This window comes from Taudactylus pleione, unplaced genomic scaffold, assembly GCF_031769625.1.
Source record: "Taudactylus pleione unplaced genomic scaffold, aTauple2 ptg000202l, whole genome shotgun sequence".
NCBI classification, from domain to species: domain Eukaryota; kingdom Metazoa; phylum Chordata; class Amphibia; order Anura; family Myobatrachidae; genus Taudactylus; species Taudactylus pleione.
In genome coordinates, this window is record NW_028284604.1 from 7,191,354 (window position 1) to 7,215,662 (window position 24,309).

Sequence of the window (24,309 nt, forward strand, 5' to 3'; positions counted from 1 at the left end):
GTGCTAAGCGGGAGGTACCTCCTACTGTGGATGTTCATGTAACGCATTTAAAAAGAATTGCTAAATTGCCTATTCTGTTGGCTTAGTCCCTGAAGGATTCCATGGATAAAAACATTGAGGCATGTCTTAAAATGATGTTTTTCATCATCTGGAGCTGTTCCTCATCCAGCTATGGCTGGAGCCTGGGTAGCCAAAGCGGCTGAAGGATGGAAGAATTACAAAATTCTTTACCAAATGCTAACAGAGAACAGGTGTATATTTCTCATATATGGGAAGCGGCTTCCTATCTGGGAGAAGCTGCTGAAGATGCTGGAATTTTGGCTTCTAAAGCATCAGCAGCTTCAATAGTGGCACGCCAGGGCCCTTTGGTTTAAGATCCTGGAAAGTTGATACAGGATCACAGAGGGTGCTAGAGGTTTTATCTTTCTATGGAAAAGTACTTTTTGGAGCAGAGTTGAATAAAATTGCTACACTAATGGCTTCAAAGTTAGCAGGTCTGCCATCTACGGCAACTATAAAGTCTAGACCGGTTTCTTTTTGGTTCTTAGGGGCGAGCAAGGGAACAGCCTTCTTCTAAGGCAGTGGTTCTCAAACTCTGTCCTCAGGGCCCCACACAGTTCACATTTTGCAGGTCACCCAGCAGGTGCACTGGTGTATTCATTACTCACACATTTTAAAAGATCTATAGGTGAAGCTAATTATTTCAATTGTGATTCTGTGAGGTGACCTGGAAAACATGCACTGTTTGGGGTCCTGAGGACCAAGTTTGAGAACCTGTGCTCTAAGGTGTCTGGTTTTCGCAAAATATCAAGACGACAAACTAAGAAATCGGGGCCGGCAAGACATCCAGCTTCTAAGCCGGATAACAAACCCTCTGTCTGATGGGGCGGGCCTCCTCCTGAGGGATCCCAGGGGGTGGGAGGCAGACTTCTTCAGTTTACAGTTTGTTTGCATCAACAACAGATGCCTGGGTCCGAGCAGTGGTCTCAGGGGTATGCCCTCACTTTCAAGAGGCATCCTCCCCAGAAGTTTTTTTGCACTGATCTCCCATCAGATGCGGTCAAGGCCTTGGCTTTTCAGGAAGCTATTCACTCCCTGCTGCAGGCGGGGGTAATAGTCCTGGTTCCTGTGTCGCAACAGAGAAGGGGTTATTATTCCAATTTCTGGTTCAGAAACCGAATGGAGCTTATCGTCCTATACTAAATCTGAAAACCCTCAACAGATTTATCCATGTACCCAAGTTTCGTATGGAAACTCTCCGATCAATTATTTTGGCAGTGGAGCGGGGAGGATTACATGGTTTCTCTGGACATTCAGGATGCATATCTCCATGTTCCTATTATTATTCCATCCCACCAGCATTTTTTACGGTTTGCTGTCCTTCAGCAGCATTACCAATTTCAGGCTCTACCCTTTGGCCTATCTATGGCTCTGCCTATCAGGCATTAGGGAGTCCGAATTTTGCCATATCTGGGCGACCTTCCTTTACAAAACCATCTCTTACACGTACCATAACCTGCTTACAAACCCAGGGCTGGGTCATCAATTCGAGTAAATCATCACTTTCTCCAACACAGCTGATGGTGCATCTGGGAGCTCTTCTGGCTTCTCAGGTACAGATGATGTTTGCCAGAGGACAAGATTGCAGCCCTATCTGTGAATACGTAAGCTGCTTCGGAAGCAAAGGGTATCCATTCTGCTAGCAGTGCAGGTCCTGGGATCAATGGTATCCACTTTCAACATGGGGTATGTTCAGTTCTGTTCCAGGCCTCTGCAAAGATTGGTTCTCTCCAAGTGGAACGGACTGTATCATCGAATAAAGTTCCAGAGGATCCTTCTTGCTCCAGAGGTTCGTCACTCCCTCCTGTGGTGGCTGAGAAAGGATCATCTGAACAAAGGGCGCTCATTATGGATTTTAGATTGGATACTACTCACCACAGACGCCAGTATTAGCAATATTAGAAATGAACCTCTATGTACCCCTGCCTGTACCTTCTAAAATCCTTCCTATAAACCTCTAAGGATGACGCTAATTTGCGTACGCAGTCACACCATAAATAAAGACTTAGACATAGAACCTGTGGTTCCAAAGCACAAGTGATATTCAGGTAAAAGTTCAGACAGTTACACGCAATTGATCAAGACACAATTTAGGCGCAAAAGTAAATCATACAGACCACAAGTACAGTATACGTACACAGGCGCTTCTGGACCCAGAGATAGGCTTCAGCAAGAGACCCCTCGTCATTCAGCATTCAGCACAAAAACTCCCAAATAGGTGTCCGTGCACCCATACTTATACCCCCCCAGTATAAACAAGACAAAAGGTATGTCTGTTGCTGATGTCATTGGTTCTCAGAGGTGAAGCATCGTTACAGTGCATCTAACAGGCTGGTTTAAACAGACTTTCCCTGCCTCTAACAGCTAGGGGTCTTCCTCCTCACGCCTTCTTCAGCATCCTAACAGTTGAATCTAAAATATACATTTTGGTTGCTTGTAGGTTCTGCGGTCCATAACTCGAGAATGCATAATGCGATCTCCTCACCAATAGCACCGGGAAACTGTGGAAAGAGTATGCATCAGAACAACTCCAAGAATGACGTGTTTATCTTGTATAATTCCTTAGTTAACAAATATCTTTATTTCTTAGCATTTAAACTAACTGAACCTTCTTGAATCATACACTTTAAAGCTTATTGAACCTTATGTATGAATATGAAATGTGTGGGTATTCAGGGTTTGGTATAAACTATAAAGACATATTTAATTTAATGTGTGTATGAAAATGCATTTGTCTCTAACTGAGTGAACATTTTAGCAGTGTGGCATGCTGGGTTAGATAGTTCTACATGTCCTGTCAGCAGGCCCTCCCACCTTTCCTGTGTCATTGCAGGAAGCTTGCTTATTTATTCTAGCCAGACCACCCGTAGTGAACAAACACTATGCAGGAAACTTATCTACCCAAGCCAGTTGTCACCTGGCCACTTGCTTCATATGATAATGGTCACAGATGCCTTCGCATGATGCTAATGGTATTATCGCCACATGTACTAAAATGTGAGTTTATCTAAAATGGCGCTTAGGCGGCCATTCGCAAAATGGCGTCTTGCGATCGCATTTCAAAAATGGAGTCTTGCGGCCAGTCGCAAGATGGCGTCGCTGTGATTGAATTTTAAACTGAACTTGTCTTACTCAATTATTCAGCTTCTACAGTATTCCCGGATGGGGAGCAGTGACAGGTCATCACACCTTTCAGAGAAGATGGACAAATCAAGAAAGTAATCTGCCAATAAACATTCTAGAACTGCGAGCAGTATGCACAGTACCACTGCTCATTGTGAATGCAAGTCCGCCTATACTGTACTTGTATATGCTGATTAATATACAGAATGCATCAAATGCAACAGCACTGTACATACAGAACCCCCTAAAACGTCAGATTTGTTTATTACAAATGATACAGATTGTTTCAGTCACTATTTTTATTGTGAACCAGTAGGTTCTGAATGCAAGTTTTTAAACTCCTAAATTGTCTACAGATTTATTTTTCTTTCTTTTTCAGGGTCTATAGGGCTCCACAGGGAGACAATGGGGTGTAAGTGGTGGATAGGAGGACCGGACACCAAAGAGTTAAGCTTTTGCTATCCCAGGATGCTCTGGTCCCTCCCCTCCCTGTACCCAGCCCACAGCCTGAGGCAATCAGTTTGTCTTGGTGTCTGGCAGGAGCTGGATCATCGTTAGAACAGTGGGGCTGCTTTAAGCAGCTCAAGCTTTATTTTTTATTTTAACTTCAAGACAGAGCAAGCTACATTAGACAGTCCTTCGGACGTCTGTGCTGCTCCATCACCCCTCCACGGTGATGGAGTACCAGTGCCCTCAGCTTGGTACTTTCGGCGGGGTACCGAGGGGGCTGCGTTGATTGTGGACTCCTTGGGCGGACCCCTGACTGCAGCCGGGACACGGGGACAGGCAAGGTGGGTTCATGCCCGTGTCTAGCACAGTCATACCTCTGGTGTCTGGAGACAAACCGGAGGTGCTGATGTGGACATCTGTCCAGGACTCCACTAAACCACCAGGGCTAACGTTACTGGTGCAAGAAGCCAGGGAACCAGTTGTTAATGTCAGCTCTCTTTATGCTGCCCCTCCCCCAGCTCAGAAGGTCATTCCACTGCGATCTTGTCGCCTCAGAGCTGCTCCTCCACCCACCCCCTCAGAGACCTCCGAGGCCAGTTTCTAAACAGCAGTCACAGCTCTTTCCGGGATTGCTGGTCCCATCTCCTCACATACCTCTCCTAGGAGCCAGCATATGTAACGCTATAGCCTACCAGCCACTGCGGTCTGAGTAGTTGATTTTAGTGCCCATTGCAGTTATATTTATTTTCTGCATTGTATGTGACTTATGCTAGCGCTGCTGTCTGAGTTTCTCACTCTACTGTCAGCTTATACCTTTCCCTTTTCTTTCACAATAACCCTGGAATACCGGTGTATGGGGGGTTCCCTATACTTCACATCTATTTGTATTTGTGAAGGCTGTCACATACTGTGTGGTTACACACTGCTCAGTACCATATTGTGTGCTGTACTATCCTGCAGCTATGTCTAGCAAAGGCAAAGGTAGCAACTGCTTCACCTATACTGCTCTCTTGCAGGTCCTGTTCAGCAGCCTTAACCCAGGAGGATTTAATTCAGGATGGGCTATGTGCAACTTGTTATAATACACCAGGCCAACCAGCCCCTGCTCAGGAACCCCCCTGGGCTACCTTCTCACAGGTGCTAGCTACAATTGCGGACCGCCTAGTAGTCCCATCAGTAATTCCTCCTATGGGGTTGCCACAATAGGTACAGGTGATACCAGTACCTCCTCTGCCTTCTCCATGGGTAGACCTGCTTTCTACCTCAGTGCAGAGTATAGCGGCTACTTCTACAGCTTATCAACAATTGCTGCAAAGTGAAAGACCCCTACCAGTAAAACTACTAAGCGTACTGTGCTATCCTCACAACCTACACAGGTCTCAGATTCTAAGGTGTCATCTGGGGAGGCAGAAGACACGGATCTCTCTCACACGGAGTCTCCCTCAGGGGAGGAGAATCCTGAGTCTAAAATTAATATATCTGCACTAGTGCGGGCTGTCAAATCAATTCGTCAGAAGATGCTGGGCCAGCTCCTAAAACAAAACAGCCACTTTTTAAGAGAGAGAGTGGTGGTTAGTGGAATTTCCTCACTGATCAGCTTTCTGAGCTCATGAGCGAAGCATGGAATATGCCAAGTCAAAAATTTCAGCCCCCAAAACACCTGGTTTCTTTTTACCCTATTCCAGCAGCTGATTGCGCTAAATGGGAAGCTCCCCCCAGCAGTAGATTCCCATGTGACGCGTCTAGTTAAAAGCTCTACTTTACCTATCCCTACAACATCCTACCTAAAGAACACAACGGATAGGAAGATTGACGCTTGCCTCAAATCTGTGTATTCTCTTACAGGAGCTATAACTCGTCCAGCAATTGGGTGGCAAAAGCCATTGAGAGCTGGGCAGATGCTCTAGAGGACACTTCCCTCTGATGTTTCCCGGGAACAGCTGTCCTATATCTTCCACATGAGGGATGCAGCCTATTTGGGAGAAGCTGCTTTGGATACTGGTCTCCTGGCTTCCAAGGCATCTGCTACTTCAGTGGTAGCCCACCGTATCATCTGGCTTCGTTCATTGAAGGCCGATACAGACTCTAAGAAGGCCTTGGAATCACTGTCTTACACTGGGGATATCCTGTTTGGCCCAAAGTTGGACAAGATTGTTGCTACCTTAGCGGCTTCTAAGACGGCTTTTCTGCCCTCAGCATCTACACCGAGGCCTCGGATGTCATCCTTTTAGGATCTTTCATCAGCCAGGGAAAAGCTAAAGGTCAGTCCTTTCCTCGGCATCCACAAAGGCCTCCGAGCCCAAGACCAAGCAGGCCTGGGCCACCAAAAGTCCAGCCTCTAAATCCGAGGACAAACCTTGAGACTGACGGGGCTATGGAAAACCTCTGTTCTATTGTCCTAGCTATGGAACCTGGGGACTTTATGGTATCTCTGGACATTCAGGATGCTTATCTACATGTACCTATAGCGCCCTTCCATCAGCGGTATCTCCGGTTTGCTGTCCTACAGCAACATTTCCAATTTCAGGCACTGCCCTTTGGGCTTTCTACAGCTGCGAAATCATGGCAGTCCATATGCGTCGTCAGGTAATCAGGCTACTTTCATACTTGGATGACCTCTTGCTATTAGCACGCTCTCCGGAGGTCCTTCAACACCATCTTCAGGTAACCAGTGCCTTTCTACAGAGGCACGGCTGGTTGATCAACTGGAAAAAGTCTCCCCTGACACCTTTACAAAGGATGGTACATCTGGGAGCTTTTCTGGATTCTCAGGCTCAGAGAATTTTCCTGACAGCAAACAAGATCTCCGCACTGCAAAAAGTGCACAGGTTGCTCCACAGTCGCCGAGTGTCAATTCACTCAGCAATGCAGACCTTGGGGTCCATGGTATCCACCTTTGACGTGGTGGAGTTCGCCCCGCTCCACTCCAGGCCCCTACAACACCTAATCCTCTCTAGGTGGAATGGGCTGCCCCATCTGATCAGATCCCAGATGGTGGTCCTCTCTCCGGCAGTTTGCCTGTCCCTCTCCTGGTTGTTACAGACATCCCTCTTAAACAAATATCGCCCCTTTTGGATACCAGAATGAGTACTCCGCACCACAGACGCAAGCCCCTGCGGGTGGGGTGCAGTGACCGGCCAGTACTCCTTTCAAGGACGTGAGACACCAGCCAAGGCGATCTTGCCAATCAACATCCTAGAACTCAGAGCCATCTACAGAGCCCTCACTCTGGCTCAGGAAATTCTTCAGGGCAGGCCAGTACAAGTACAGTCTGACAACTCCATGGCAGTTACCTACCTCAATCACTAGGGAGGCACTCGAAGTCAGTCAGCCATGGCAGAGGTGTCACGCATTCTCACATGTGCCAAACGCCATCTCCGCAGTCTTTATCCCGGGTATTCTCAATTGGGAAGCAGATTTCCTCAGCCGTCATGAAGTGCATGCTGGGGTGTTGCCCCTACCCCCAGAATTCTTTCAGCTCTTGGAGGACAAATGGGGTCTACCGGACGTGGACCTCATGGCCTCACGACACAACCACAAGCTTCCAGTGTATGGGTCCAGGACAAGGGACCCCGAAGCAGCCTTAGTGGACACTTTGTCAGTGAAATGGACCTTCCATTTGGCGTACCTCTTCCCTCCAGTCTCCCTCTGGTCCTTCGGAAGTTCAAGCAAGAAGGGAGCACAGTCCTTTTGGTAGCTCCGGCTTGACCCAGACGCCATTGGTACTCCGATCTTCAAAGTCATTCCATAGACGCTCCTCTCCAACTTCCTCAACGACTGGACCTGTTATCTCAGAGTCCCTGTCTCTACATCCGGACCTGGCACGTCTGTCTTTGATGGCGTGGCTCTTGAGACATCCCTGCTAAGGTCCAAAGGGTTTTCTCGCTCTGTGGTCCACACCATGCTCAGAGCGCGTAAGCCGGCCTCCGCCCGAATCTATCACCGCGTGTGGCATACATATTTCCAGTGGTGTGCTGCCAGAAGTTTTGACCCTCAGGTTTTCAGGTTTCTAGAATCCTTGCCTTTCTTCAAGCTGGATTGGATCTCGGACTCTGCCTTGCCTCTCTGAAAGTGCACGTCTCTGCTCTGTCCATCTGGTTCCGGCGCAGAATTGCTTCACTATCGGATGTTCACACCTTCCTTCTAGGTGTCCTTCGTATTCAACCGCCGCTTTGTCCCTCCAATGAATCAATGGGATTTGCACCTTTCTTAGGTTCTATGCCTTTGATACATTTGCCTCTCAGGATGCTTCATTTGGACGCTGGATTCACCTCTCAGCTCAGGAGAGTCCCCGCCCTTCAACTGCTTTGGGACATCCCCATTGCCTCCCTGTGCAGCCTGAAGAAAAAAAGGAGAGTTATGGTAGGTTTCTTCGAAGTCCATAGGGAACCCGCACTGATGCACCTGGCTTCTATGGGTTTCTTCTTTTGGTCACCGGTATTGTATGAGTGTGATTCTTCCGTGTACCAGTCTTCCAACTCTCCTATCCTGCTCCTGCCTTGGGCTTATTGACAAAACTGATTGCCTTTGGCTGTGGGCGGGGTATAGGGGGAAAGGACTGGAGCATCCTTTGATAGCAAAGTTTAACTGTTTGGTGTCCGGTCTCCTATCCACCACCTACACCCCATTGTCTCCCTGTGGACCCTATGGACTTCGAAGAGAGTTAACAAAGCTAAGTCTACCATAAATCTCCCTATTTGAATTGCCAGAGGTCACATAACTTACAAGAGGATACTCTTTGAAATGATGGTACCACTGTGTCTGAGGGTGCCAGAATGGGGGCAACAGAGCACTTAGGACCTGATTCAGACCCGGTTGCTAAGAAGCGTTCACTTGTAGCTGGCCAATTTACGCATTCTGCGCATGCATCGCAGTGAAAGAGATCGCGAAGCGGTCGCTCGTTGCGCATAGACTGCCTAGCAGAGTGAGTGACAGGAGAAGCCGTATGTGGGTGGTAACATGGGCAGGCCACTAGAAATGGGGGAGTGGTGGTGCGAACGCAGGCGTCTTAACACCGTTTTCAGAGGCGTGCATAATTAACAGGCAGCGTCATAGTACACGTCACCTGGTTGTATTTCACACTGAAGTGCACGCAGTGCTTGCGGTAGGGTATAGCCCACCTCAAGCGCTGATGGTTGCATACACTTCCTGGAGATGACGTGCGCAAGTGGGCGTCTTAAGACAGGCTACTGGGCATCTACATACACAAAGTGATCGCATCTAGCGAGCGGCTCTGAATCGAGCCCTTAATGCTCTCCTGATTCGCTGGGTTTTGAGTATAATCAAGCATCACCCATCCCAGCTCACAACTACTGCAACTGTTAGCTGGAAATATTTTAGGTAAGTTCTCTCCGTCCACTCCATTTGAACCCCTGCTGTACGAAAGATGAGTTTCACTTATTCTTGTTACTGACGTTAAATTAAGAATTTATTCTTCAATACTTAGGCAATATTGTTGCACTTAGGTTTTGTTTTATGAAGCACAGTTTCATTATGGAAAATCAGGTTTACTGAGGATTTATTTTTGGTTCTGTTCCTCAGCTAGTATCTTATATTTGGTCACAAATGCTTCTTATTATTTATTACCAGTTGTTCATATAGCACACAAATTCCGCAGCGCTTTACAGAGAATATTTGGCCATTCACATCAGTCCCTGCCCCAGTCGAGCTTACAACCTATATTCCCTACACACGAGGGTTAATTTTTTTGGGAGCCAATCAACCTACCAGTATATGGAGTGTCAGAGGAAACCCAAGCAAGCACAGGGAGAATATACAAACTCCACACAGTTACAGCCGTAGTGGGAATCGAACCCACAACCTCAGTGCTGTGAGGCAGTAATGCTAACCATTACACCGTATAATATGCTATACATTAAACCCTAAGTCACATTTACATTTTATGCTTTAGAATAACATTGCTGATTCCTTCTCATGTAATTATTAGCAACTTTAGTTTTGGTGCAATGGAAATAAATGGAAATCATTTTTTGGCTAGATTTTTATTTTTAAATACTTTGGATTTTTAATACTGCAAGAATAAAATAAACCCAGAAAAAGTCCTTGGAAAAAATTCAAATTTTACAGATAACGTGTCATACAAGTGACTTTAGGCCCAAAGCCCTTGGAAAAACTAAAATCTAGTAGTTGTGTGCTAAATAAAATATTTGTACAATTCAACTTAAAAACTGTGAGCTGGAAACAATTGGCTTTCATAGTTCATAGTCATAATTAATATTCAAATGTGCACAGGATTTGAAACAATGATGTAAGAGCAGCATATACGATGATGTATAATCCATTGTAACATTGGCGTTGATTTATATGACACAAGCTTTGTTCAGTTCTGCCTGGTTTTGTTAATACTTTGTCCCCACCCGCAGACCAGTTCAGTGTATACTCTGATTTTCACAAACAGATGCTGTTGTAGCCTCCAACGTCCTGTATAAAATGGCCTACAGATTCACAGCCAATGGCTTTGCTGTTTAATGGTTTCTGTGATGAACGCTCCAACGATAGTTAATAAAGTCTGAGCAGATTTTCCACTTAGTCTGTCATGGAAATATTATTTACAGAGGTTCTGATCTGTAGGGCGATTGTTCACATTTATATAGGGACCCTGTCTGCATTCTGATTTCAGGTTTCTGATTTGAGGCGCGAGGTGGGTACTGATTTTATGGTCTTTACATTGTGCTTTCCATCCCTGCTGTGAGGAGAAACAACAGCTTCAATCAGGCTATCCTTGGATCCATTCCTTTTCTGAAATATTAAAAGTTTTCATTAAGTCAAATGCATGTAGTCATCCATATTCCATAACAGGCTACTCCAATCTACACTGAAGGAGATTTACAGAACCCTCTGCCTCCAGGACACGTCACTCTACGCAAATATGGGACCTTGGACTACTATGGAGTGTGAAAAAATTCTGTTTAAATTAAATTACATTTCCGTAAATGGGCAGAGGTGGTTCACTACGAGGAAGCTGAAATAATTTGTCCCTCCAAAATAATTTTTTCTCATATGTGTCTGTCTGTCTTGTGTAATCCAGTTGTCATGGTGACTGCTATCTGAATTCATATCTGTATCCATGCTAGCTGTAATTGCTAGCTCATTAATATCAATGTAGGTATCATTATGCTTAACTGCTTCAGGCCTCTGGTATTATCTGTATATGTTGTTATATATATTGTATTGATGCATGCCTGTCACTGCAGGATCTGTTGTGATTTATAAATAAATGATGATGATAATGAATGAAATAATGCAGTGAACACATGCTGCAACTCACTGGTGAAAATAAGATGTTAACACTTTTTTTTACTTTTTATTAAATATATAAAAGATGAGGCTGGAGATGGAGAGGGGGAAGAAGCTGGAGAGATATGTGGATGGTGCTGAAGAAACTGGGATGGGGCTGGAGAGACACAGGGGATGTGAGCTGATGGCTGATCCCCATGTACCTACCGAAAAGGGATGGGCCCCCAAAATATATCTACTGTGCCCCATGATTTCTGTTCCCAAACTTGGTACTCAAGAAACATTCCATAACTAAATCAATTAGGTACATATGTAAACAGTCTGAAATCATAACTACCTATTGGAGCGGGTTATCTTCTCAAACTTGGTCCTCAATACACACTTAACAGTCCAGGTTTTAAGGATATCCATGCTTGAGCACAGATGGTTAGATCAAAGTGATATCCTTAAAACATGGACTGTTGGTTTGTTTTGAAGACTTAGTTAGTTAGTGGTTCTCAATTCCAGTCCTCAAGTACCCACAACAAGTCATGTTTTGTGGATTTATTTAATCATGTACAGTTGAGTTAATCAATGTAGTTAATCTACATTGCTGGGTCAGTAATTATCCTCAGAAACAGACAAATCTCAGGTGCACAACTCCAAATTATTAATAATATATATAAATGCAATTAAATTTTGCAATCAATAGAGGTTTTTAGCATAATCATGGCCAAGGTTATGGGCCTACCCACCATATCCATGTAACCTCTTACGGGTAGGTCCCTAACATACTAGGGTTCAAATCCAGAGCACAGGACCCCCGAAAACCGGCCCAGCCAAGCTGCCCCAGGGCACCACCATAGTAAGAAAAGTGCAGTGTAAAGAGATAGTTAGGAGCAGCTGCAGCTGCATATAAAGAATGAAAATAAAAAAGTGAAGTACATATATATTGAACACACAGTGAAGGGTTAAAATGTGTTATAAAGGAAAATGTGTTATAATGCGGTGCCCTGAGACAGATCAACCAATGCAATCCAGGGGGACCCATGCCCCAAAAATGAACCAAAGTTGCACTACAGTATGTAACTTGTAGGACTTATCTAAAATTGTGCCTAATACAGTGTGCATATAAATTACCATACTCCATGCTTTTAAACCAATAAGGAAGGCTGCTAATCCAGAATGGGGCGTCTCCTTTCCCTCAGAAGTGCAATAAAGCACATTAAATGGAGTATATGGGAAAGATTTCTGGACTGCACAACCTGACTATATATATGATGGGAGGTGCTACCTGATGAGACTAATTGCAGGCACAGAAACAGACAAATCTCAGGTGCACAACTCCAAATTATTAATAATATATATAAATGCAATAAAATGTTGCAATCAATAGAGGTTTTTAGCATAATCATGGCCAAGGTTATGGGCCTACCCACCATATCCAGGTAACCTCTTTCGGTTAGGTCCTAACATACTAGGGTTCAAATCCAGAGCACAGGACCCCCCAAAACCGGCATTTGCATTTATATATATTATTAATAATTTGGAGTTGTGCACCTGAGATTTGTCCGTTTCTGTGCCTGCAATTAGTCTCATCAGGTAGCACCTCCCATCATATATATAGTCAGGTTGTGCAGTCCAGAAATCTTTCCCATATACTCCATTTAATGTGCTTTATTGCACTTCTGAGGGAAAGGAGACGCCCTCATTCTGGATTAGCACCCTTCCTTATTGGTTTAAAAGCATGGAGTATGGTAATGTATATGCACACTGTATTAGGCACAATTCTAGATAAATCCTACAAGTTACATACTGTAGTGCAACTTTGGTTCATTTTTGGGGCATGGGTCCCCCTGGATTGCATTGGTTGATCTGTCTCAGGGCACCGCATTATAACACATTTTCCTTTATAACACATTTTAACCCTTCACTGTGTGTTCAATATATATGTACTTCACTTTTTTATTTTCATTCTTTATATGCAGCTGCTCCTAACTATCTCTTTACACTGCACTTTTCTTACTACGGTGGTGCCCTGGTGCAGCTTGGCTGGGCCGGTTTTGGGGGTCCTGTGCTCTGGATTTGAACCCTAGTATGTTAGGGACCTACCCGAAAGAGGTTACCTGGATATGGTGGGTAGGCCCATAACCTTGGCCATGATTATGCTAAAAACCTCTATTGATTGCAAAATTTAATTGCATTTATATATATTATTAATAATTTGGAGTTGTGCACCTGAGATTTGTCTGTTTCTGTGCCTGCAATTAGTCTCATCGGGTAGCACCTCCCATCATATATATAGTCAGGTTGTGCAGTCCAGAAATCTTTCCCATATCCTCAGTAATTATCCTACCTGCTTCCACACAGATGGAAATCCTCAAAACATGGCCTGTTGGGGGTACCTGACAACCACTGAAAAATAACTAATTCAAAAATTGTAAATCTTCAAATATGAAACATAAAAATAAAAATCTTGTTTAGCTTTACCCTTCTTAGTTTATCTTTTAGAAAAAGTAATACTTTATAATATGATTATAATAAGTATTTCCTTAATTGTTTTCATCCCAACAACTCTTGAAAAGGGAAATCTGATATAAGTCTGATATATGGCAAAAAGATGGAATGATAAAAGCTTCGAATTTCACTTAACTAACTAATATTTTCCCCCAAAGCACTCTCATAAATTGTTTGTTTTTTTCTTTCATTTAATTATGTTTAGAATGTATGTTTTAAAATGATTTAAAATCAGTTATTGCAAATAAAATATTCTATGGGATGTCTTAAATGTGGTGTGTCTCCATAGGCTTCTATTGTAACAATACCTCCTACCCCCAAATGGCAATTGATCTTGAGTGTCATTATCCCTCATCCCATTAGTGGTATTAGATTCTCAGTGGCATAGCCTCCAAACCACCAGTGTCCATAGGTCCTCATTGTGGCAGTCCCCCGCCCAGGGCCAATAATTATTTTGTGGGTCATATTAACCAGCCATCAGTGCCAAAATATCACCCATCCCCTTGGGGGCATTACGGTGTGGTATATTATCAATTAGGGGCACTACTGTGTGGCATATTAACAAATGGGGGCATTACAGTGTGGTATATTATCAATGAGAGGCACTACTGTGTCCCTCATTGACAATATACCACCATTTAACTTTAAAATAATTCAAAAGATAATTTTGTTAGTTTTAGAGCGGCATCCAATTAGCCTCAAACATTGTTCGGGTGCTAATTAACCCCCGCGATTGTTGAAAAACAGGGATTTTTCGCCGACTATCCCCAATTTTTGCCGATGTTTGTTTTCACCCAATCCTATTATTTTGGTCGAAATAATAGGATAGTTCTCCCGAAAATACATAGGTGCTGCGATAAGCTCGCGGACATATGTGTTTTCGCCTTTTTTCAGGTGAACAAACAGTAATTACCGTGGATTCTTTTTTGGGACACATTAGGTCCCGAGAAAAATCCCCGATATGTACGTCAGGCCGACTTTGGGGCTAATTGGATTACCCCGGGCGAGGTAATTAGCCGCGGTAATTTACAGTGGCTAATTGGATACCCCCCTTAGTGTTTCTTAGAATGCAATTTACTCAGTAAAAGTAAAAACCTTACCTAATTGCTGGGAGGCTAACTATGAAGAAATATTTTGTACCTGTCCACAGAGATTAAATATTTAAGTGTATTTGCTGTATAAAATATGCAGCTACAATAAGATTGCTGGTTATTGTGGTCATATTGAATAGGACATATAATAGCTGTTTGCATACATGTGAAAACACAAACACTGGGTCTGAGTCAGTTAGGAGCAAATAAGGAGCAATTTGCACCTTGGCAAAAACCACGTTGCAATGCAGGTGAGGCAGATATAAAATGTACAGAGTTATAGTTGGGAAGGGCCTGTCCTAGCTTATTTCTAAATTTCAGTGTAAAAACAAAGCTGCCCAGTATTTGCTCGTTGCATGCCAAAGCAATCTGTACTTTCCCTGCATGCAAAAAGATTTGCACCCCTTGCATAGTAACATGGTTTGTTCCAGGGGAAATTTGCTTTTTTTTTTTTATTTGCTCCTAACTTGAATCAGGCACACAATCTATAGGATACAATTATGCATTGTTCTTCAGTTACAACCTGGTAGCATAGTTATTGTGACCTTCTTACCCTGAAATACATTGCTTACTAACCTGTTGTGAAGACGGCCCACTAGAGCAATGTGTATCTGAGACTCGTGTCACAGTCAAAGGAGCCACAAGATCGTTTTTCGCACTGAGAACAAGAAATTAATTGGATGATGTAATTGCTGAACAAACATGAAGTGCAATTAAAATCAAAAATATATCTTATATACTTAAAAAAGAAAAGAAAAATATACATTAATTAAAACTAGCAAAGAAAACATAATGTAGTAGTCGCTTATGTTATTATGTACTACAGATTCTGTTCATGTGTGTGTATATATATATATATATATGTCTGTGTGTATATATATGTGTGAAATAGCCCCTTCTAGTATAGTATTAAAATAATTCAGTTTGTGTTTAAGCAGAATAAATCCCAAAATAATGGAAGCGTAGCAGAATAATAAATACACACAGCTTATGGGCCAGATTTAATTAGCCCTGAAAAGCCGCGGTTTTGCGAAAAGTTTTCGCTGGTGCAAACTTTTCGCACAAGAATGACTATCGTGCAACCCTAGCCATAGTTTTCGCATGTGCGAATCTCCATAGACAAAACCTCAGAGGCAGATGAAAAGTTGTGCAAAATCCCTATTGTGGGGTAAAAATGTCAGGACTTGGTTCAGAACCCTTTGGGTACCCCCCCTAATGACAAATTAGGTAAAAATAATTATTTAATTAGCTTAATTTGGCCAATAATGACATGTCATTTTGGGGGTAAAATAGCTAAAAGTTTTTGGAAAGTGGGTTTATAGTAATGGGTCTGATATTTTTTTTTGGGGGGGGGGCTGTATGGATGGGACATGTTTTATACAGTGCAGGTGGCTGCACCAGGTGTGCACTTTTTTGCTCAAAAATATACTTGCACCCATTTTAATGTACCCCTAATTTAGCTGCAGTATTTATTTTGGCAAAAAAAATGCTTTTTATAATTTTTTCACTGTTACACAAAAAACAAGAGATAAGGTAAGAACTTACCTTTGTTATCTCTGTTTCTACGAAGTCCATAGGGTCCACAGGGTTGACCTTGGGGTTATAGCTGGAACAGGATCCATGGGCACCACACAGTTAAGCTTTTAGCTCCCAGGATGCACTTGGGTCCTCCTCTATACCCCGCCCCCGAGCCACAGGCACCTCAGTTGGTAAGCAGCCTAGGCCAGAGGAGAATATGGAACAGAGAGAAGGAAGACTGGAACACACAAGAAACCATACACACAGCAATGTGAGACGGAAAACCAGTGACCAGCCACACAGCCCATTTGAAGCCAGGTGCGTCAGGGCGGGCGCCCTGTGGACCCTATGGACTTCGTAGAAACAGAGATAACAAAGGTAAGTTCTTACCATATCTCTTGTTTTCTACTTCAGGGTCCATAGGGGGTCCACAGGGTTGACCTTGGGGATGTCCCAAAGCAGTTCAACTAAGGGCGGGGACACTCCTGTGCTGAAAGGAGCACCCGGCGCCCAAAGGATGCATCCTGAGAGGCGAAGGTGTCAAACGCATAGAACCTCAAAAACGTTTGAATAGAAGACCAAGTGGCCGCCTTACACAGCTGAACAGCAGAAGCGCCACGTCTAGCAGCCCAAGAGGGACCCACAGAACGAGTGGAATGAGCCTTAACAGAGGCTGGCACAGGTAAACCCTCCTGTGCATAAGCCTCACAAATAACGGAATGAAGCCAACGGGCTAACGTTTGTTTGTTGGCAGGCCAACCCCTCTTGTGAAAACCAAAGAGGATAAACAAGGAATCAGACTTCCTAACCGAAGCCGTCCGGTCCACATAAATTCTAAGTGCCCGGACCACATCTAAGGAAGTCTCACCAGCTGAAACATCAGGGGACTGAAAAGCTGGCACAACAAGTTCCTGATTAATGTGGAACTTCGAGACCACTTTGGGCAAAAACTCAGGACGAGTGCGGAGCACCGCTCTGTCCTGGTGAAAAATCAGGAAAGGAGGGCGACAGGAAAGCGCCCCCAATTCAGACACCCTCCTGGCCGAAGCAATTGCCAGGAGAAAAACGGTCTTAAATGTCAGCCACTTGAGCTCCACTGACTCAAGAGGCTCAAACGGAGGACCCTGCAGGACCCGTAGAACCACCGCCAAGTCCCAAGGAGCCACAGGAGGCACAAAGGGAGGCTGGATCCTGAGAACACCTTGGAAAAAGGTGTGAACATCCGGCAGCATTGCAATCCGCCGTTGAAACCACACAGACAAGGCGGAAACCTGAACCTTCAGAGATGCAAGGCGTAAGCCGAGGTCCAATCCTGATTGAAGAAATTCCAAGACCCTAGAAACTCGGAACACCTGAGGATCATAATTTCTGGACTCACACCACTGAAAGTAAGTGTGCCACACCCTGTGATTAATCCGTGCGGAAGCAGGCTTGCGTGCCCTGAGCATGGTACCAATAACCGAACTGGAGAAGCCCCGAGACCTCAAGACGGCTGTCTCAAGAGCCACGCCGTCAAAGACAGCCGACCCAGATCCGGGTAAAGACAGGGCCCTTGAGACAACAGGTCCCGACGCTGAGGAAGAAGGTACGGAGCATCGATGGAGAGGCTCCTGAGATCGGAGTACCAAGGACGTCTGGGCCACGCTGGAGCTACCAGCACTAGCGTGCCGCCGTCCTGCTTGAATTTCCGCAGAACCCGAGGAAGTAGGGATATCGGAGGAAACAGATACGCCAGGTGAAACGTCCATTGCACCGACAGCGCGTCCACCAGACTTGCGCCTGCGTCTCTTGTCCTTGACCCGTAAACGGGCAACTTGTGATTGTGACGGGAGGCCATCAAGTCCAGCTCCGGCAGTCCCCACCTGTCCACGAGTAGCTGAAACACCTCTGGGTGAAGCGACCATTCCCCGGGATGCACGTCGTGACGGCTGAGGAAGTCCGCTTCCCAATTGAGGACTCCAGGGATGAAGACCGCCGAGATCGCTGGAATGTGACCCTCCGCCCAAGTCAGGATGCGAGACACCTCCAACATCGCTGCCCGACTGCGAGTTCCTCCTTGGTGGTTGATATACGCCACCGTGGTGGCGTTGTCGGACTGCACCTGTACCGCCCTTCCGTGAAGAGCGGGGCCGGACGACTGCAGGGCCCTGTATACAGCCCTCAGTTCCAGGATGTTGATGGGAAGAAGAGTTTCTTCCGCAGACCAACGACCCTGGAGAGACAATGAGCCGGTCACTGCCCCCCAACCCCGGAGACTGGCATCTGTCGTGAGCAGGACCCAGTCCGGGATCCAAAATGGGCGCCCCTCGACCAGATGAGCTGTCTGAAGCCACCAAGCCAAAGATTGCCGAACGTCCGGAGACAACACCAGCACCTGAGAGCGGATCCGGTGAGGTAACCCGTTCCATTCCGATAGAATCAGCCCCTGCAGGGGCCGGGAATGGAACTGGGCAAATTCCACCATGTCGAATGTCGACACCATGGACCCCAGAACTCTCATTGCCGAATGGACCGACAGGCGGCAACTGCTCAGGCAACTGCGTATCCGCAGCTGTAGGGAGGCGACCTTCTCCGGAGTCAGGAAGATCCTTTGCTGACGCGAATCCAGCAGGGCTCCCAAATGAACCATCCGCTGTGATGGAATCAGGGAGGACTTTTTCCAATTTATCAACCACCCGTGTGCTTGCAGGCAAGCGATCGTCAGGTGGAGATGTTGAAGCAGTACCTCTGGGGAGCTCGCCAGCAACAGGAGGTCGTCCAGATACGGCAGCAGCCGTACATTCTGGTTCCGAAGATGTGCGGCCATGACCGCCATAATCTTCGTGAACACCCTCGGCGCCGTGGAGAGACCAAAGGGTAGCGCCCGGAACTGATAGTGGTGTTGAAGGATAGCGAACATCAGATACCGCTGGTGCGAAGGTGCTATCGGAAAATGGAGGTAGGCGTCCTGGATATCCAGGGACACCATGTAATCCCCCGGTTCCATCGCCAGAATGATGGAACGTAACGTCTCCATCCTGAACTTGGGAACCCTGAGGAATTTGTTCAGAGACTTCAAGTTGAGGATAGGGCGATGAGAACCATTGGGTTTCTGCACCAGAAACAGAGACGAATAATACCCCGTCCCTCGTTGTGATTGAGGAACGGGAACAATGACCCCTGCTTTCAGCAAGGACTCTATAGCCTCCTGAATCCGTAACGCCTTGGTCTTGTCCTGAGAAGGACTCGTGCAGAAAAACTGGTGGGGTGGTCTGTACCGAAAAGACAGGGCGTACCCCTGGGAGACCACTTCTCGAACCCAGGCATCCGTGGTGGTATTGTGCCAGCACTGGGCAAATAGAAGAAGTCGGCCTCCCACTCTGAGGTCCCCCAGAGGGAGGCCCGTCCCATCAGGCCGCAAGTTTATCTTCCTGCTTGGAAGAAGGGCTCCGTGCACTCCAGGCTTGCTTCTTGGGCTTAGAGGCAGTCTTACTCGCAGATTGTCTCGGGAAGCACTGACCTTTCGCCTTCCCCTGAACCCGAAAGGAACGAAAAGCCGAACTCCGAACCTTAGCAGGCAGTGCCGCCGAAGGGAGGAAGGCTGACTTGGATTTAGCCAGGGTATCCACAATTTTGTCCAAGTCCGGACCAAATAGTAATTCCCCATTGAAAGGTAAGGCCTCCAGGCCCTTCTTTGAATCAGAGTCCGCTCTCCAGGACCGCAACCATAAGGATCGGCGGGCAGACACCGCTGCAGCCGATACCCGCGAAGTCAGCAGACTAGCATCTAAAGAAGCTTCTCCAATGTAAGAAGCAGCGTCCCTCATCTGTCCCAACAACGCCCGCTGGACATCCGGAGCGTCATCCGAGAAGGTATCTTCCAATGCATTGGCCCACCCCTCAATGGCCTTGGCCACCCAGGAGATGGCCATGGATGGTCGGGCCACTGCCCCGGAGAGGGAGTAAATAGACTTTAAACAAGTCTCAACTTTCCTGTCCGTGGGATCCTTCAGCGAGGATATCGACGGTAATGGTAAAGTAGCGCCCCGAGTTAAACGGGTGACATGGGAATCCACCGCCGGTGGCGTTTCCCATTTTTTACAATGTGCCTCAGGGAAGGGATAATTAGAAGCCAACCGCTTCTGAGGAAGGAATCTCTTACTGGGCGCCTGCCAAGCTACCGCCATATGATCCGTCAACTGATCCGACAGGGGAAACACCGCAGAAGCCACCCTAGTTTTTTTGAAACTAGGAAACTTCGACTTAGGAACCGGTGCCTCATCCTCTATAAGAAGAATAGCTCGCACCGCCCTAACCAGTGCTCGCACATTAATGGACGACTTGGTATCCATTTCCTGGACCGAGGCGTCCGAGTCAGTGTCATCAGGGACCTCCCCATCATCTGAGGAACCCTCTGAGTCCGATACCTGAGCAGCCCGTGCCATGAGTGAGCGTTTTGAAACCCTAGAAGGCATGTCAGTCTGCAACATTGACTGAAAAACCGAGGAAGCGGCCGCCAAATTTTGTACTGAGTTGGAGAGCACATCCACCCAGGGTGGAGGAGTCACCATAGGAGCCTGAAAAGGTACCACAGGCTGCTGCGGCACAGGGGAAGCCTGTATATACATAGGCAACCCCGCATAGGGACCCACCGACTGAGACCCAGGAAGACTCCGCAATAACTGCGGGACACCCGGGGAATGGGGGATGGTCGGCTGGGGTAACGCCCTAGTAGGGAGAGCAGTCGGGACCGATAGACGGTCCGCAATAGACACCAGCACTTGAGAAAACATCGCCCACGGTGGTTCCTGCATCAGAGAAGGTCTGGATGGGCCAGGAGCCACCTGGCACCGACTACACAGACCCTCCTGTGACAAATCCTCCCTATCCACTCCTGCAGAACAGCGTCCGCAGGAGGCCAACATCGGAGCCACTGAGCGCTCAACCTCCTTGTCTGACATGACAGAATATATTATATATCTGGCACCAGGGTAGAAGTAAAACGCACTCACCGGTGTGCTGAACAACAGCCCACAATATGGCACTGAGTAGCACACAACTGTATGTGACGGACCTCACAAATACGTGATCTATATAAGTGAGGTCAGTAGAAACGCCCCTCCCCCACACACCTGTAGGGCTTGTAGGAGAAGTAAAGGGATAGGTATAAGCTGACAGTAAGCGGAAAATAAGCACAGACAGGCAGCACTAGCAAAAGTCACATACCATGCAGGAAGATATACTCACTGCACCTTTACACTACAATCAACCTGCCCAGATTCAGTGTCTGGGAGGGCTATAGTGCTGTGTACGCTGTCCTTAATCAGGGGAGAGGTACACAGGGGGACCGGTCCGCATGCTCCCTGAGAGATCTGCGCTGCCACTGTGAGAAAATGGCTGCTGGAGACCTCAGAGGAGGAGTGGCCGAAGAGTCTGCAGCTCAGCGACGCCAGACTGCGTGCTGAAAGGCGCGCTGAGCTGAGGGGAGGAGCCGCTGACAGGGAAGGCTTCCTCCCCTGGCTGGCCATAACCCCAGGGATGCTGGCTTCCCGCTTGCCCCTTTATCCCTGGTGGTCTAGTGGTCCCACGGGTTATGGGGGGGGCCCGCCGCCACTGCCAGCAACCTCCGGTCTGTCCCCAGGACCGGAGGCTAAAGGACTGCATTTAAGGCATTCCGCGCGCCGCCGCTAGCCAGCGACGCGCGGCTCACCTGCATCCCCGGCGACTCCGGCAGCAGTCCTGGGAGGTAGACAGAGTCCGGGTAGTACGGACTCTGCCCTCCCACCGCGATCCCCAGATCAGTACTGGCGTCGCGGCGCCAGTCGGGGATCAGAGCGGCAGCGTGGGCGTCTGTATAGACAGCCCTTCGCTGCCGTCTGTAGTAAAAGGAGATTAAAATAAATAAAATCTAACTTAAAATAAAAGCTTCTGGGGGCTGCTCCTGCAGCCCCCCTGCGCGGTGACCGACTCCGGCCGGGCACCAGCTTACACTGAGGTGCCTGTGGCTCGGGGGCGGGGTATAGAGGAGGACCCAAGTGCATCCTGGGAGCTAAAAGCTTAACTGTGTGGTGCCCATGGATCCTGTTCCAGCTATAACCCCAAGGTCAACCCTGTGGACCCCCTATGGACCAGCCATTTCACACAACTTAAGAACCCCCAAATACTTTTATTAGGGCCACTAATACACTTTTGTATTGATTTCCTATGACAGATAGCTTTTTTATGGGGTACAGACAGATTTCCTCAAATTCAGCTGTACTTTTCACAGATTACTCCACGAACAGTTTCCGTGCGAATGCCGCATTGCACCTTTGGTAATAGAATAATGTGAAAAACAGGAGCACGCATAGACAAAAGACGCGAAAATATTGCACCAAAACACCTGAAGTGTGCGAAAACTTCACCGACGTTCAATTTTCACATTATCGCTTCTAAATGAATTCCCCTTATATGTGTATCTTAGACTGGATTGGATATGCACAACCAAGTCGTCTACCCTGGCAATCTTACCAATACGTTTTTGGCCACAGAGGCATTCACTTTTGCACTTTATTATACTATGTTATTTTTCTCTGTATATCATCACTATAGATCTCTAATGCAAGATTAAATGAATAACATCCTGTAAGTCAATGTTACACAGATGAGCTGTTTATATTAATTATTCTGGTTTGGGATTTATTCTGCTTTAACATGAACGCTGAATTGGTCGAATACTACACTAGATGGCGCTATTTCTCATTCATTGTCCTAGATTCTTTTTCGACTGGTAGTCATCCAGGAGAAAATAGCAGCCCACACGAACCAAGGGGAGTGTTTGACAGCTACTTGTTGGACATTTGATTCTACGCCCTCAGCTTCTACAATGCGCAAGTGAGGAATGCGCAGTAACCTAAGTTTTCTCAACTGCTATTAGCGGCAATACCGATTCGCCAGGACAGCTCCGTTCTCGAATTCCAGAATCACCTGTGTTGCTCCCAGTTCTTAATATGACTGCATACTAAATAACTCCTGGGAGAGCTGTACTGGTAATGAACATCTTATGCTACCCTTGGGAACTTACTTGACTTCGGAGAGTACAGATCTTTCTCCATCAGAGCACTGGGATCTTCTGTACTGACGAAAGCTGCGGGGAGAGTGAGAGTGTCTGATACGTATGGGGTCACCTTGAGTCCTAAACGAGACAAAAGCAACAGATATAACCTGACATAACATGTTATTTTGTGAGATTACATATTGCACATTATTAAACACCTGTGTTGCATTCTATGTCATCTGCTGTCAACGACATGAAGCATTTCATACTACTTTTTTTTTGTATCCATCTGTTAGACAGATTTAAACAATTATATTTTATTTACACTTCCAATACTGCACAAATGGGCTTGGAAATCAAATGTTATGAGAGTGCATTTAAGGTGAATGAACTTACTCTATTTTCATGTAAGGAATTTCCTTTAATTGTTCATCAGATAAGCCTGAGGGATCGACCAGTTCCTTCCTGCAAAATGAACAATTTACAGAAGTCAGCACATTATATTCGGGTAAATCCTTGTTGACATTCCCAACTGGTGGATAGTGGTGACTATAGTTAAATATCTTTTCTTTCTTACTGTAGTTACCTAATAAGACTTTTCAAACATATTTGCATATAGCTTTCATAAGTACACTTTTACATATGGGTTACTTTGTACAGTAAGGTGCAAATAATAAAGACTTACTGAATGTGTTTCCACAATGCTTCCTTTGCTTGAACATCTGGGCTTCTCCTAAGAAACAAGTAAACAAACCATTCATTCATTTGCCTTCACTATTGGTTCTTTCAGTTGGTAAATGGTAGAGCCAAAATTGCCCAGACATCACCAATTCTAGTCACTGATTGGCTAGAACCAGTTATGTCAGGATAGTGCTGAAATTTGGTCTTAAAATCACCGTTGGTCGCTATAGCCACAGTGTGTCACACACAGACAGATGGAAAGACACTTCCTTCTGATCTATACGACATCCAATAAACATGAAATGAAAACCAACATTCATTGCATATATGTGCTAGATTCACACCAATCAGGTCAATAACTATCACAAAATAAAATACAGTACAAACGCACTGTAAACATGTCCTGATATTGTGCAGACATTCTGTAGTGGCTCAATATTGGGTATGTTTTCTAGGGCTTTCAGTGAAGGGCGGAAAAAAATGATTTGCACATACAAATACCATCTGGCTCCACTATAACTCACTTTTCACATACTAATAAGTGGCTGACTTGTAACTTCTATTTCCCAAACACTGACAACTGGCTGCCCTGCAAATCATGTTTTATGCTGCAGCACT

The 24,309-nt window shown here is 46.0% G+C and overlaps 1 protein-coding gene across 1 annotated transcript in view; it reads right to left on the reverse strand.

The window, feature by feature from the left end:
* Window positions 1–9,605: 9,605 nt before the first annotated feature.
* The window catches only part of EPB41L4A (erythrocyte membrane protein band 4.1 like 4A), a 258,913-nt gene continuing 244,209 nt past the window's right edge, over window positions 9,606–24,309 (reverse strand). Inside the window, exons 19-23 of the mRNA XM_088477685.1 lie at window positions 23,696–23,743; window positions 23,407–23,475; window positions 23,038–23,148; window positions 15,054–15,135; window positions 9,606–10,392 (exon numbers count right to left, since the gene is read on the reverse strand). Of these exons, the coding sequence (XP_088333811.1) occupies window positions 10,270–10,392; window positions 15,054–15,135; window positions 23,038–23,148; window positions 23,407–23,475; window positions 23,696–23,743 (433 nt within the window). The 3' untranslated portion in view covers window positions 9,606–10,269. The remainder of the gene's footprint in view (window positions 10,393–15,053; window positions 15,136–23,037; window positions 23,149–23,406; window positions 23,476–23,695; window positions 23,744–24,309) is intronic.